This window comes from Pongo abelii, chromosome 6, assembly GCF_028885655.2.
Source record: "Pongo abelii isolate AG06213 chromosome 6, NHGRI_mPonAbe1-v2.0_pri, whole genome shotgun sequence".
NCBI classification, from domain to species: domain Eukaryota; kingdom Metazoa; phylum Chordata; class Mammalia; order Primates; family Hominidae; genus Pongo; species Pongo abelii.
Window position 1 is genome coordinate 4,872,035 of NC_071991.2, and position 14,747 is coordinate 4,886,781.

The window sequence follows — 14,747 nt, forward strand, 5'->3', positions numbered from 1 at the left end:
CCATCGCCAGGCCAAACACTACTCAGGCCCCTGACCAAAAATAACTTCCTCCCAAGACCAAAGGCAGCAGCTCCATCAGCCCGGAGCAATTTTTCCCATGAAGAGCAGCCAGCACGGGGACCACATGGGACCCAGCTGCCTGCGGCCACCAAACCCAGGCAGCCACGAAGTCACGTGGAAAGTCAGCCGGGGACTCGCCAGAACACAGAGCCCAAAAGTCACAGGTCCCTGAGCTGACTCTTTCCGTGGGGGCCGGAACAAAAGGGGCTCCTAAGCTGGCCTGTCCCCGTCACACGGAAGGACCAAGTGCACTGCAAGGTCAGCAAGGGTCACCCTTGGCCGGCCGCAACCCCGGAGTTGCCTCCATCCCAGGGCCACCTGCTGGCTGCAACTCCAGCCCTGGAGGATGGCGGAGTCAGGTCTGCAGGGAGAGGCGACGGGCACTGCAGTCCCGGGAGCCCAGGAGCCCCAGGGAAGCCTGCAGCCAGGCAGCTGGAGGTGGGAACCTTGCGTGGAGACTTAGGGACCCACAGTCGTTTACATCACTTTCCAGGAAAAAGCCAGAGGAAAGGTCTACCCTAGGCCCAGGCCCCATGGACAGGCAGGGGCTGCCCCATCACGTGGGGGCAAGGGCACAAGCCAGATGCCCAGATGCCCACCGAGGCCAGGAGGGGTTGACACTACCCCCACATATTCAAGGCAGCCCCGATTCCCAGACTGGGGAGCCCCTGGCAGGTCCCCACATCCCCTTCCCCGTGAAGGAGGGGAGAAGGAAACAGTGGGAAGGAACCGTGGCCGGCAGGAAGGAACTCGGACAGATCCCGGCCGGCTCTGCCTCCCCCAGGAGCGGGGGCCCCACCCCGCAACTTCATGGCCAGGGCCAGCCCAGCCTCCTCCACGCACCCTCAGTCCAGCCTGGTCTCTGCAGCCCAGCTCCTGCCCGGAGGCTGAGGACTGGGCCCCGACGCACTGTGGGAGCCTGTCCCACCACAGGGTCACTGTGCAGATGCCTCGCCCACCTCCCTCTCACCACCGAGAGCCCCTCCTCTCAGGAAACCTGCCCCTAAGGCATGGGGGCGGGGCACAGCAGGGTCCCAGCAGCCCCAACGCAGCGTGGCCAGGACCTCACCTGGCCTTGTGTCCTCTGGGCTGTCTCAGATGCAGCCACAGCCACAGCCCCCTCCCAGGGACGGGGACACAGCTGAGCACACAGAGACCCCGCAGCGTCTGGTAGACTGAGCGTGTGGGAGCTCCTGTCCTCTCCTTGCACACCGGGCCTGGGCCTCCATCGCAGCTCAGAGACGCAGCCCGGGGCAGCTCTGAACGCGCCACTCGCTGACCCGGGTCTTCCAGAGGCCGGACCACCACGCCACGGCCACTCAGGACCCTCTGGCACCGGGCCCGCCTGACCGCCCACCCCACAGATGTGAGGGCAGTGGGTGGACAGCAAGGCCCTGGGGGCAGAACCAAGGCCTCCCATGAGAGGCTCTGGCCCCCAGTCTCCTGGGCCCGCTCCTTACTTCCGCAGCACAGCGGCACAGTCCTGCTGCCCCGTCTGGCTGCATTCCAGGCCCCACACAGTCCCTAGCAGACACACCAGCCGAAATCCTACCCCGGATTCCGGGTCCAGCCCCATGCCACCTTCCTCACGAAGCCCCTAGACTGCCCTGCTGGAATCCCTCTCCCTTAGTATTTTCAGAATACTTCCTACCGCATTTCAGAAATCCTGAAATGTTGGCCAGGCACAGTGGCTCATGCCTGTAATCCCAGCACTTTGGGAGGCCGAGGCGGGGTGGATCAGGAGTTTGAGACCAGCCTGGCAAACATGGTGAAACCCCATCTCTACCAAAAATACAAAAACTAGCCGGGTGAGGTGGCGTGCTCCTGTAATCCCAGGTACTCAGGAGGCTGAGCCACAAGAATCGCTTGAACCTGGGAGGCGGGGCTTGCAGTGAGCCAAGATCGCACCATTGCACTCCAGCCTGGGTGACAAAGCGAGACTCCGTCTCAAAAAAAGAAAAAGAAATCCTTAAATGTGTATTTCCCACATCTTAATCTGTGAAACCGACATAATCTACAATTTCACAACAATGACTGGCAACATCTGTCCTTCTGGAATAACGGTGCGTCTCAGAACGGGTGGCGGTCTCATGGCCGACGCCCTACCTCCCCTTACATTTGGTTCACGGTGGCATCTGTGTCTCCCCTACTGAGTGACCTGTGTACCCCCCGGGCCCTCCTGAAAGCAGAAGAGTGGAGCTGCGGTCAAGGGGACGCCACCGCAGGGAGCACACAGGATGATGGGGACAGACTGAGTGCCAAGGCGCTCTGGGGGGAGGTGCCAGGCTGGCCCATGCCACCAGCACCAGCCTCACAGGCCGTCCCCGAGCAGCTGATACACGGCAGCCCAGGGGCTGAGGAAGCCCCCGCATGAATCCACCCCTGCTATCATGGACAACTCGGTCCCGAGGACGGCAAGGAGGTGCCACACTCCCCTGCCTGGGGTGCTGGTGGCGGGAACGGAGGGCAGCGCCAACCGTACCTGTGATGTCCAGCTGCTCCTCCATGCTCTGCATGTAGAGTGGGCATTTCTGCTGGATAAAGTACAGGAGCTCGATGGAGTTAGACATCCAGAAAAGAATGGGCTGCAAGTCTGGAACCAGATCAGCCATGGCGCAGCTGGCCAGCGAGATGGGCTCCTGGCTACCAAGACAGAAAGACTAAGAGTTACGAGGGGACCCGACACTCGGGAGGCTGAATCTACCACTCTTTCTGCGTAAGGATGCGCGTTTTCATGGGACGCTGACAACAACTGCAACCGTCAACCTGACACTGCTGGGCGGGGACATTTAACAATACGTGTACCCGCCTGGCACCTGCCTATGACACCCGACAGCCAGAGGCCCCTACAAACCTAGCAGGGAGACAGCCGGGCGCCACAGCCATTGGTAAAAAACTTTGGTAAATAAATGGCTTGCATGTCTTCTCTTTTGGAATGAGATCATAAAGTGGCTGTGAATGCTGAGAGAATGTGCGCCAATATGTGTGTGTGCGCGTGTATGCGTGAATGGGGGTGGGGGCTGGTCCACGGTTTTTAGAACAAGAAATGTCAGTTCCATTATATTATTTAAGTTAACAAGGTAATTACCAAAGGAAGTAAACAATTATAGAGCTATTTTGGGAGGTGCACAAAGGCAAAATGAAATGCTACTTTATTAAAGCAGGAAGTCAGAAAATCACGTGTAAATTCCATGAATTGCGGGGTAGCAGGCAAAGCATGCGATTTGAAGACTCAGAGGCAATCGTTAGAAACCCAAACTGAGGCCAGGCATGGTGGCTCACGCCTATAATCTCAGCACTTTGGAAGGCCGAGGCGGGTGGATCACCTGAGGTCAGGAGTTCAAGACCAGCCTGGCCAACATGGCGAAACCCCGTCTCTACTAAAAATACAAACATTAGTTGGGCATGGTGGTGGGCATCTGTAATCCCAGCTACTCAGAATGCTGAGGCAGGAGAATCGCTTGAATCCAGGAGGCCTCCCAAGTAGCTGGGACTACAGGCATGCACTGCCATCCCTGGCTAATCATTTAAAAACTTTTTTTTTTTTTTTTTTTTTTTTTTAGAGACAGGGTCTTGCTATGTTGCCCAGGCTGCTCTTGAACTCCTAGCCTTAAGCAATCCTCTTGCTTTGGCCTCCTAAAGTGCTGGGATTATAGGCATGAGCCACCATGTCTGGCCCTGATTCTGTATCCATGGGGTTTCATTGTTACTCTGAGTAACAAAAGCAGAAGTAACTCAGGCCCCTCCCTTGCCAGCCCAATGCAGGTAGAGGTGGGAGGGCGCCCTTCCCTCCCAGGCCTGCTGCCTTCCGGCTCAGTGCTCCCTTTTCAGGGGATGACGGCATCATCAGGGCTGCCTCCTCCCTCAGCGGCAGCCTCCACCGTCAGGCTGGCTTCCAAGCTTAGAGCTCCCAAACCGTTTCTCCCGCATCTCTGGCACCAGCTGCAGGATGTGTCTATCTGGTGTGACTTGACACTGCCTTCTAGTGTCCTCAGCCAGCCTCTTGGAACGTCTGAGGGGTGGATATGGCGAGGCTGTGCTGAGGTGCCCAGGTAATTCCTCATTTAAAATGCCAGCCACACATCTTTCTCACAGGTTCCTCATCTGGTCCATGCACCAGCTCAGCATTAAGCCACTGGACAGGCTGCCTGGGATGCCCCAGCGTCCTAGCAGCTCAGAGGACGCATTCATCCCTAAGCCTCCATAATCGCACCTGGCAGACACAAGTAGCCGTGTGCCCCTGAGCAGTGAGCAGAAGGGATCCTTTTGCAAACAGATCAAATCACGCACATCTGACTTGGGTCTGCCTGGGGTGTGGAGGGCGGCCCTGCTGCCTGCCCCGTGGCTGGCCCGGGTACCCCTTGTCACCTGTGTCCCTTACTGGGGGGATTCTAAGGGGTGAGCCAGGTAGCTGCCACTCTGCTGGCCGCAGGGCATGGTGCCAGCCCAGTGCCTGACCCCAGGCCCGGGGCAGAGCCAGGCTCAAGGCTGGACGGCCGTCAGAGTGACCATCACGTGCGCAGTCCCAGGTGTGTGGACCCGGCCTGGGGTCCTTTGAAAGGTGCCAAGCCCACAGGAAATGTCGCCAGGACCTTAAGGCAGCCGGTTTGTGAGGGCATCTGGGAAGGGCTGAGGCCCTGTTTTCCTCCCTGTTCTTTCCTCAGCTGGGCAGCCAAGCGGGGCTGGGGGAGGAAGCCCAGGCTGCGTCCCAGACTCTCCCCGGTGCCCAAAGTGTTGACTGCTCTCTCTGACGTCACTTCACTTTTGTCCACAAACAATGTTGACCTCTCTCGCGTGCACACACCCAGGGAGGGAAGAAACTGGCCTGAGACCGTCCCTCCTGTTTTTGGTGGCTAAGCAGGTCCACTGCCTGCTCGTGTGTCTGGCACAGCTCAAAGTCCTGCTCCTTTTTGCCCATTCTGGACACTGGCTTGAAGGATACACATGTCTGCAGATGGGCAGAAGGAGCTTTTTATGCAGTTAAAGAAGGATTTGCTGGGCTCTTCAGAGACTAATTCCATCTTGTTTTCAACATTTGCTGCCCTTCTCAATTTCACCGGAACCTGGAGGGTAGACAGGCTTCTCCCGGGAAACAAGTGACCAGGCTTTGCAACTGGTGTTTCGGGATCAGACTCGGGCCAGGTTGGCGCTGAACGCCCCCACCTGCCAACCTGGAGCCACGTGAGTGAGGGCCCAGGGAATGAAGAAGATCCAGCCCATCCTACCCAGGCCATATGGACGGAGGAGCAGGTCTGGTGGCAAAGGAAAACCCAGGTTGTTCTAGAAGAGGGCAAAGGGGAAGGGGGCCCAGGGAATGAAGAAGATCCAGCCCATCCTACCCAGGCCGTGTGGACAGAGGAGCAGGTCTGGTGGCAAAGGAAAACCCAGGTTGTTCTAGAAGAGGGCAAAGGGGAAGGGGGCCCAGGGAATGAAGAAGATCCAGCCCATCCTACCCAGGCCATGTGGACGGAGGAGCAGGTCTGGTGGCAAAGGAAAACCCAGGTTGTTCTAGAAGAGGGCAAAGGGGAAGGGCGCCCGGGCGGGGACAGCACAGCCGGACAGGAGGAACAGGCGCAGCTGGCTGGGGCAGTTCTAGAAGAGGGCAGAGGGGAAAGGCACCCAGGCGGGGACAGCACAGCCGGACAGGAGGAACAGGAGCAGCTGGCTGGGGCAGTTCTAGAAGAGGGCAGAGGGGAAGGGCACCTGGGCGGGTACAGCACAGCCGGACAGAAGGAACAGGCGCAGGTGGCTGGGGCAGTTCTTAGAAGAGGGCAGAGGGGAAGGGCACCTGGGCGGGGACAGCACAGCCGGACAGGAGGAACAGGCGCAGCTGGCTGGGGCAGTTCTAGAAGAGAGCAGAGGGGAAGGGCACCTGGGCGGGGACAGCACAGCCGGACAGGAGGAACAGGCGCAGCTGGCTGGGGCAGTTCTAGAAGAGAGCAGAGGGGAAGGGCACCCGGGCGGGGACAGCACAGCCAGATAGGAGGAACAGGCGCAGCTGGCTGGGGCAGTTCTTAGAAGAGGGCAGAGGGGAAGGGCACTCAGCAGTGGCAGCACGGCCCGGCAGGAGGAACGAGAGCAGCTGGCTGGGGCAGGCTGGTCAGGGCGTGGGTATCTCCTGCGGGTGGAGGGAGGCACTGGAGTCCCACTCCTGGGAACCAAGGCGATGGAAACACTCGCAGGGCCCACAAGGAGCACAGAGACCAGAGCGTGGGCCGCTGGCCATGGACTGTGCATGCCTGTCGTGTCCATCAGGAGAGGACCAGGGAACGGCGTGCCCCCAAAAATGGGTTAGCCACATCCACCCACCTGGAGAGGTCGTGAGTGAGAAAGCAAACCACAGACAGCTCAGCCAGCGCCATCACACCCAGGAAGAAAGGAAGAAAGAAAGAAAAAAAGGAAAGAGAGAGAGAAAGAAAAAAGCCGGGTGCAGTGGCTCACGCCTGTAATCCCAGCACTTTGGGAGGGCGAGGTGGGCAGATCACCTGAGGTCAGGAGTTCAAGACCAGCCTGGCCAACATGGTGAAACCCCATCTCTATTAAAAATACAAAAATTAGCTGGGCGTGGTGGCATGTTCCTGTTATCCCAGCTACTCAGGAGGCTGAGGCAAAAGAATTTCTTGAACGAGGACCCGGGAGGTGGAGGTTGCAGTGAGCCGAGATTGTGCCACTGTACTCCAGCCTGGGCTACAGAGCGAGACTCCGTCTCAGAAAAAAAAAAAAAGGGAAATGAAATGGTGAATATGTTGCAGGAAACTGTTAAAAGTGCTCCTTGGGGCCAGGTGTGGTGGCTCACATCTGTAATCCCAGCACTTTGGGAGGCTGAAGCGAGAGGATCACTTGAGTTGTGTCTCTACAAAAAAAATCAAAAAATTAGCCAGGGCATGGTGGTGCATGCCTGTAGTCTCAGCTACTCGGGAGGCTGAGGCAGGAGAAACACTTGAGCCCAGGAGGTTGAGGCTGCAGTGAGCTGTGACTGCACCACTGCACTCCAGCCTGGGCAACAGAGTGAGACCCTGTCTCAAAAAATAATAATTAATTAATTTAATTAAATGAAGTAAAAACAAAGAATTATTTGAGACACAGTAGTGTTAAAAGCAAGCTGAAGCTGGAATAATGTCAGTAATAAAATGAAAGCCCGGAAGTGAGGATGGGGGTCAAAGCATCCTAAGATCTAGTGTTCCACAAAAGGATGAAGATATTAATATTTTCAGAATTACTTTGAAACTAATAAAGAAGGAAAAGGGGAGTTTTTAAAAATCCAGTCAGAAGCCAGTTGCGATGGCTCACACCTGTAATCCCAGCACTTTGGGAGGCTGAGGCAGGTGGATCATGTGAGGTCAGGAGTTCGAGACCAGCCTGGCCAATATGGTGAACCCCCGTCTCTACTAAAAATACAAAAATTAGCCGGGCGTGGTGGCAGGTGCCTGTAATCCCAGCTACTCTGGAGGCTGAGGCATAAGAATCGCTTGAACCCGGGGGGCAGAGGTTGCAGTGAGCTGAGATCGAGCCACTATACTCCAGCCTGGGCAGCAGAGCGAGACTCCGTCTCAAAAAAAAAAAAAAAAAATCCAATCAGATAGGAAAATATAAAAACTAAAGGCAAAATGCACAGAAAATAGTGCGAAACAAATGGTAAAAATGTGGCCAGAGACATCAGGAATGGCAATAAACCTAAATAATTCGACTTGCCCATTAACAAAGATAAGTCAGGTGAATAAACAATGGCTTTCAAAACATAAAACAAAAGGACACAGAAAGGGTGAACGTAAACTTTCCCTGGTTCCATGTACGGGCATGGAAAAAACTAATGAGGCGAATAGTAAACCAGTGAAAGGGGATGTGGTACTCACCCCAGGGAAAGAAAGATTCTAGGCCAATAAGAATCATCAGGACAGGCCAGGAGCGTGGCTCACGCCTGTCATCCCAGCACTTTGGGAGGCCAAGATGGGCACATTGCTTGAGGTCAGGAGTTCAAGACAAGCCTGGCCAACATGGTGAAACCCCGTCTTTACTGAAAATACAAAAATTAGCCGGGCATGGTGGCAGGCGCCTGTAATCCCAGCTACTCAGGAGGCTGAGGCAGGAGAATCGCTGGAACCTGGGAGGCGGAGGCTGCAGTGAAATGCGATTGCACCACTGCACTCCAGCGTGGGCGACAGAGCAAGACTGTCTCAAAAAAAAAAAAAAAAAAAAAAGGGCTGGGTGCAGTGGCTCACGCCTGTAATCCCAGCACTTCGGGAGGCCGAGGTGGGCAGGTCACCAGAGGTCAGGAGATCAAGACCATCCTAGCTAACACAGTGAAACCCCGTCTCTACTAAAAATACAAAAAATTAGCTGGGCGTGGTGGTGGCAAGCGCCTGTAGTCCCAGCTACTCGGGAGGCTGAGGCAGGAGAATGGTGTGAACCCGGGAGGCGGAGCTTGTTGCAGTGAGCAGAGATCGTGCCACTGCACTCCAGCCTGGGGGACAGGGCGAGTCTCCATCTCAAAAAAGAACAAAAAGAAATAAAAAATGAAGTAAACCAATCTTCATTAAAGAAAGGGATTCAGCCAACACGGGTCTCCCTCCCTGAGGACTCTGGCCCAGATGTTCTTCCAGCAAACCTTCAGGGCCAGCCCTCACCTCATACAAACTGATCCAGAGAACTAAGAAATGGAGAAAGCTCCCCAATTCATGTTCTGTGAACCTTGTTACTAAAATCAGACAAGGACAATGCAAAAAAAAAAAAAAAAATGTAGACCAATTTTACGGATAAATTCAGATGGGAAAATCCTAATTAAAAGATCAACAGTCAACATCACTAATTCTCAGGGAGATGCCAATCAAAACCACAACGAGACGCCACCTCACTCCTGTTAGAATGGCCATTATCAAAACAATGACAGATCACAGGTGTTCGAAAGGACTGCACGCTGTTGGTGGGGATACAAATTAGTACAACCTTTACAGAAAACAGTATGGAGGCTCCTCAAAATATTAAAAATAAAGGCTGGGTGCAGTGGCTTACGCCTGTAATCCCAACACATTGGGAGGCTGAGGTGGGAGGACTGCTTGAGCTCAGGAGTTCGAGACCAGCCTGGGCCAACATAGTGAAATTCCATCTCTACAAAAAACACAAAAATTAGCCGGGTGTGGTGGCACGCACCTATAGTCCCAGCTGCTTGAAGGCTGAGGAGCGGGAATCGCTTCAGCCCAGGAGGTGGAGGTTGCAGCAAGCTGAGGTCGCACCAATGCCCTCCAGCCTGGGTGACAGAATGAGACCCTGTCTCAAAAAAAAGAAAACTTAGGAATGTAGCACTCCACGTTAACAGATTAAAGGGGGAAAATATGATGATCACAGATGCAGAAAATGATTTAGCCAAATTCAGTGGTCATTCACAATTTGAAACACAGAAAACAAAGACTTGAGGCAAGCAGGGCAAACAAAATGTTAGTAATATTAAATCCCAAATCATCATCATCATAACATCAGTTTCAGGCGTGGGTTCACGGGTGAGTGACGGAGTCTGTACTGTTCTGTGTTTTGGAAGTGATTCATTATTTTACAAAGGAAAAAGGAAAAGGCCCCCAGGCGTGCATGAGGGATGGAAACGGCTGTTTTTAGGCCCTAACGAGGATGGTTCCAGAACGCACAGCACAAGCGCGCAACGATGACGGTTCCGGAACGCACAGCACGAGCGCGCAGCTGCAGCAGGGAGGGCCCGGGCCTTTCCGTCAACGAGGAAGCTGGGTCCACCCAGAGCTGCACTTCAGACTTCAGGCTGCCCAGCAAACAGGCGCTGGGGTGGAAGGTTCCAGTCTTCCCTGCACCTCAGCACTTAGGAGGATGAGGGCTGGGTACATTCCCATCCCCTCTACACCCTGCCTCAACACTAGAACTCCAGATGTCCTGGAGCAGAGCCCCAGAGGGAGGCCACGCCTGTTCCTGGGCCCACTCCCAACTCCCATGCAAACTTCTCCTCAACACTGAAAGCCCACAAGATGCCAGGTGCCACTGTAGGGGCCTGGGCCTGGACCACCTCCTCGCCGTGGGTCAGGCTGTCCGTCACCCTTCGATGCTGTCCGGGGCCTGGCTTCTATGGAGCCTCCTCCTGTCAGGCTGGGAGGCAGAGCCTGGGTCCCTCACGCAGTCCCAGATCTCAGAGGCCGGGACCCACCCCCAGTGCATGGCATCGGGACCTGGCTCTGGGGAGCGAGTGTTTGCCAGTGAAAGTGGAAGGTGTTCGGAGCTCAGCTCTCCCTGGGCCAGGCAGTGGGGATGCTGAGGACTCCAGGTCAGTGGTCCCCAAGCTGTCCCATGCCTGTCCCTCCTACCTTTGAAAGAAGGATGGACCCAGGGTGGACATCAGCAGGCACATATGGCAATAACAGGCTTTATGGATGGACCATTTTTGGTAGGTGAGGCACTCACAGGGTTTGGCTGTGTCCCAACCCAAATCTCATCTTAAATTGTAGCTCCCACAGTTCCCACATGTTGTGGGAGGGACACGGTGAGTGGTAACTGAATCACGGGGGCGGGTCTTTCCCGTGCTGTTCTCCTGATAGTGAATGAGTCCTCACGAGATCTGATGGTTTTAGAAAGGGTGGTTCCCCTGAACACACTCTCTCGCCTGCCACCATGTAAGATGTGCCCTTGTTCCTCCTTTGCCTTCTGCCATGATTGTGAGGCCTCCCAGCCACGTGGAACTGTGAGCCCATTAAACCTGCTTCCTTTATAAATTACCCAGTCTCGGATATGTCTTTATTAGCAGCGTGAGAACAGACTAATAAAGTCACGGATGGGAATCACACAAACCTGTGTACCACAGCTTGACTTAAGGGGGTGCTGCCAGCCACTCAGCCTGAGCCCCCCAGACGCACCCCCTCCCTCACTGCCTAGCATGGCCACCACCTTCCACTCTGCCTTCGTCAGTGTCATCTCACATGTGTATCTTAAACAGGATAGCTTGGCTGTGAATATCATACGTGTGTGTGTATGTGTGTGTGTGTGTGTGTGTGTGTGTGTGTGTGTATGCATTTAACCATATCACAGACACTGTGCTGGGTGCTTTTTCCCAACAGTGTCTTGGATTCAGCTGCACTGAGAGAGCAGTGGCTGAAGGTCATTTCCTGCCACTGGGAGGAGACAAGTGGCGGCTTCAGCTCCGGTGCGGACACACTGCCCTCCACCAGCAGGTGTCTCTCTAGGGCCCACTCGAGAGCGGGAGTGTGGGCCGCAGGGGCCGCGCGTCTGTATCAGATCGACCGAATGGTTTCCCAAGTGCCCCAGCAGTGTCTGGGGTAGAGATAGTGCTTTCTGTGCAAACAGCCATTGGAGAGTGGTGGTGCACTGCCCTACCTCTAACCCAGGAGCTGCGCCTTTCCCTGAAGGAGCAGGTTAGTTCTAACACAGAATCAGGGAAGAGTGAGAGGGGAGAAGGCTCAAAAGAGGGCCTCGTGCAGCCATAAAAAAGCACAAGATCAGCTGGGCACAGTGGCTCATGCTTGTAATCCCAGCACTTTGGGAGGATGAGGTGGGTGGATCACATGAGGTCAGGAGTTCGAGACCAGCCTGACCAACATGGAGAATCCCCGTCTCTACTAAAAATACAAAATTAGCGGCCGGGCGCGGTGGTTCACACCTGTAATCTCAGCACTTTGGGAGGCCGAGGCGGGTGGATCACGAGGTCAGAAGATGGAGACCATCCTGGCTAACACGGTGAAACCCCGTCTCTACTAAAAATACAAAAAAAACAAAAATTAGCCGGCCGTGGTAGCGGGCGCCTCTAGTCCCAGCTACTCGGGAGGCTGAGGCAGGAGAATGGTGTGAACCCAGGAGGCGGAGCTTGCAGTGAGTCGACATTGCGCCATAGCACTCTAGCCTGGGCAACAGAGCAAGACGCTGTTTCAAAAAAATAAATAAATAAATACAAAATTAGCTGGGCGTGGTGGTGCATGTCTGTAATCCCAGTTACTCAGAAGGCTGAGGCAGGAGAATCGCTCGAACCCGAGAGGCAGAGGTTGCCGTGAGCCGAGATCGCATTATTGCACTCTAGCCTGGGCAACAAGAGCGAAACCCCATCTCAAAAAAAGAAAAAAAAAGAAAGAAAGAAAGAAAAAAAAAAAGCAGCATGAGACCATGTCCTTTGCAGGGACATGGACGGAGCTAGAGGCTATTATGCTTAGCAAACTAACGCAGGAACAGAAAACCAAATACCTTCTCACTTACAAGTGGGAGCTAAATGATGAGAACACATGGACACAGAGAAGGAAGCAACAGACACTGGGGCCTTTCAGAGGGTGGAGTTTGGGAGGAGGGAGACGATCAGGAAATGTAACGAATGGGTACAAGGCTTAATACCTGGGTGATGAAATCATCTGTACAACAAGCCCGCATGACATAAGTTTACCTACGTAACAAAGCTGCACTCGTACTCCTGAACTTAAAATAAAAGTGGAAAATAAATAAACTAATAAAATTGTGAAGATTCTAAAAAAAAAAAAAAAAAGCCAGGCACAGTGGCTCACGCCTGTAATCCTAGTACTTTGGGAGGCCAAGGCAGGTGGATCACTTGAGTTCAGGAGTTCAAGACCAGCCTGGCCAACATGGTGAAACCCCATCTCTACTAAAAGTACAAAAAAAAAAAAAAAAAAATTAGCCAGGCATGGTGGTGCGCACCTGAAGTCCCAGCTACTCGGGAAGCTGAGGCAAGAGAATCCCTTGAACGTGGGAGGTGGAGGTTGCAGTGAGCCAAGATTGCACCACTGCACGCCAGCCTGGCGATAGAGCAAACAAAACAAAACAAAACAAAAACAAAAAAAGAAGACCTCACCCATCCAGTTTTAAGGGTGCCCTGAAGCAATTTCCCAAAACTCAGAGCTTCCCAGGGTAATGACTAAAGAATCAAAAAAGGCCGCTGCTTGGATGGAAGGACAAAGCCCGGAGCTGACCCCAAGGCGTGGGGAGACCCCTCAGGACTTGGCTCCCCCGGGAAGTGTGAGCCTCCGGGACCTGCTGCCCAGAGGCGGGCACGATAACCGGGTCATACTCACAGTTGCGCCTGCTTCTCTGCTAGTTCTTTGGTTTTCTCCTACAATGACAAAGCAGGAGAAAAAGCAAGTGAGAAAAACAGGCTAACACAGGGACACGTTCAAATACACATTATACCATCGACAGGAAAACAAGCCATGCTGCCCCAGGCATCCTGTGTGACGCTGACTATTTATTCAAGCTGTGCTGGAAAGGACGTTTTCCATGTGACTTCAACATCTTCCCATTCCATTACCGACTATGACCTACAAGTTTCCTACAATACAGTATCTCACAACTCTCTAGCTTATATAACAACCGGCTGTTTAAAAAATAGTAGAGGCTGGGCAAGGTGGCTCACGCCTGGAATCCCAGCACTTTGGGAGGCCAAGGCAGGCAGATCACTTGAGGTCAGGAGTTCGAGACCAGCCTGGACAACATGGTGAAACCCCATCTCTACTAAAAATACAAAAATTAGCCGGGTGTGGTGGCACATGCCTATAATCCCAGCTATTTGGGAGGCTGAGTCAGGAGAATCGCTTGAACCTGGGAGGCAGAGGTTGCAGTGAGACGAGATCACGCCACCGCACTACAGCCTGGGTGACAGAGCAAGACTCCGTCTCAGAAAAAAAAAAAAGAATTATTCTTGCCTTAGTAGTAAGTTATTATCCAGCTGAACGTAACCTTGATGGCTGAGTGCATGTAGACTCTAAGCCTGTATATTTGGTAAGGAATGAGGACAGGGCAGTGGCGACAGTTGCACATTCTCAGGAAACAAACGCGCAAATGACATTTGCATGGGATCCGGACAGCACCCAGTGGAGGCTTCGGATTCCCACAGTGGGTGTGGGGGGAAGAGGTGGACTCAGGCTGGGTCTGATATCTATAAGCTCAATCCCTGGACCAGGCAATTCACATGTGGGAGCCTCTGTTTCAGAGCCTGTACCATACGGGCAGGGTGAGCCCTAGTGTGCTGCGGGGAGTGGGCCAGCCACACAGCGAGCCCCAGGTGGCTGGGACACAGGCTGGGACCCGGGTCCCTCAGCAAGTGACTTATGACCCACTGGCTTCAGTTTCCCTGGCTGCGACATGGGATGTGGCATCCACATCGTCAAGGTGGTTGTGATAAAGAAATTAAACAGCGTTTGGTTTGCAAGTAAGTGCCTGGTGCAGAGGAGACTCGGGAAATGACACTGATCGTTCGAAAACCCATGACCTCTGGCCAGCAGGTAATTCTCGGTCACAGCAGCCACGATGTGGACACACACTACAGGGACATCACCTGGCCCTGTGTCCGTGACTGCACAGAGGGGACACGGGCACGCTGCAGTGGTACTCCCATCAAATCCCACGCCAGGAACCCGAGGGGACGAGGCACAGACACCCGGATTACAACACCCACGGTGCACAGAGACGGCTCCCACTGACCTCTGGACAGGGCAGCCTGTGCTGGCTTTTACTTTTTAAAAGTCTCAGACATTTAAAATGTGGATTTCGATATGAGAAACTGATGAGGTTTCTACACAGTCAAGTGGTTCCCCCTTCCCATGTCTGCTGGGGATAAGCAGGGCCCAGACTGGCGAGGGTCTGAGGGTCTCTGAACGAACTTGAACAACTACGAGTTGTCCTTTGGGTCCCTGGGAGCCAAGTCACTGTGGGGTGGGGCCCAGCGGGGG

General features: G+C 54.1%; 1 protein-coding gene across 4 annotated transcripts in view; it reads right to left on the reverse strand.

Moving 5' to 3' along the window:
• Positions 1-14,747, reverse strand: part of RADIL (Rap associating with DIL domain) — an 87,482-nt gene that overhangs the window by 21,441 nt on the left and 51,294 nt on the right. For all 4 annotated transcript variants that reach the window (XM_024241292.2, XM_054545660.2, XM_054545661.2 and 1 more), the window contains 2 exons: positions 13,095-13,132; positions 2,543-2,703 (listed from right to left, as the gene is read on the reverse strand). In XM_024241292.2, the coding sequence (XP_024097060.2) occupies positions 2,543-2,703; positions 13,095-13,132 (199 nt within the window). The remainder of the gene's footprint in view (positions 1-2,542; positions 2,704-13,094; positions 13,133-14,747) is intronic.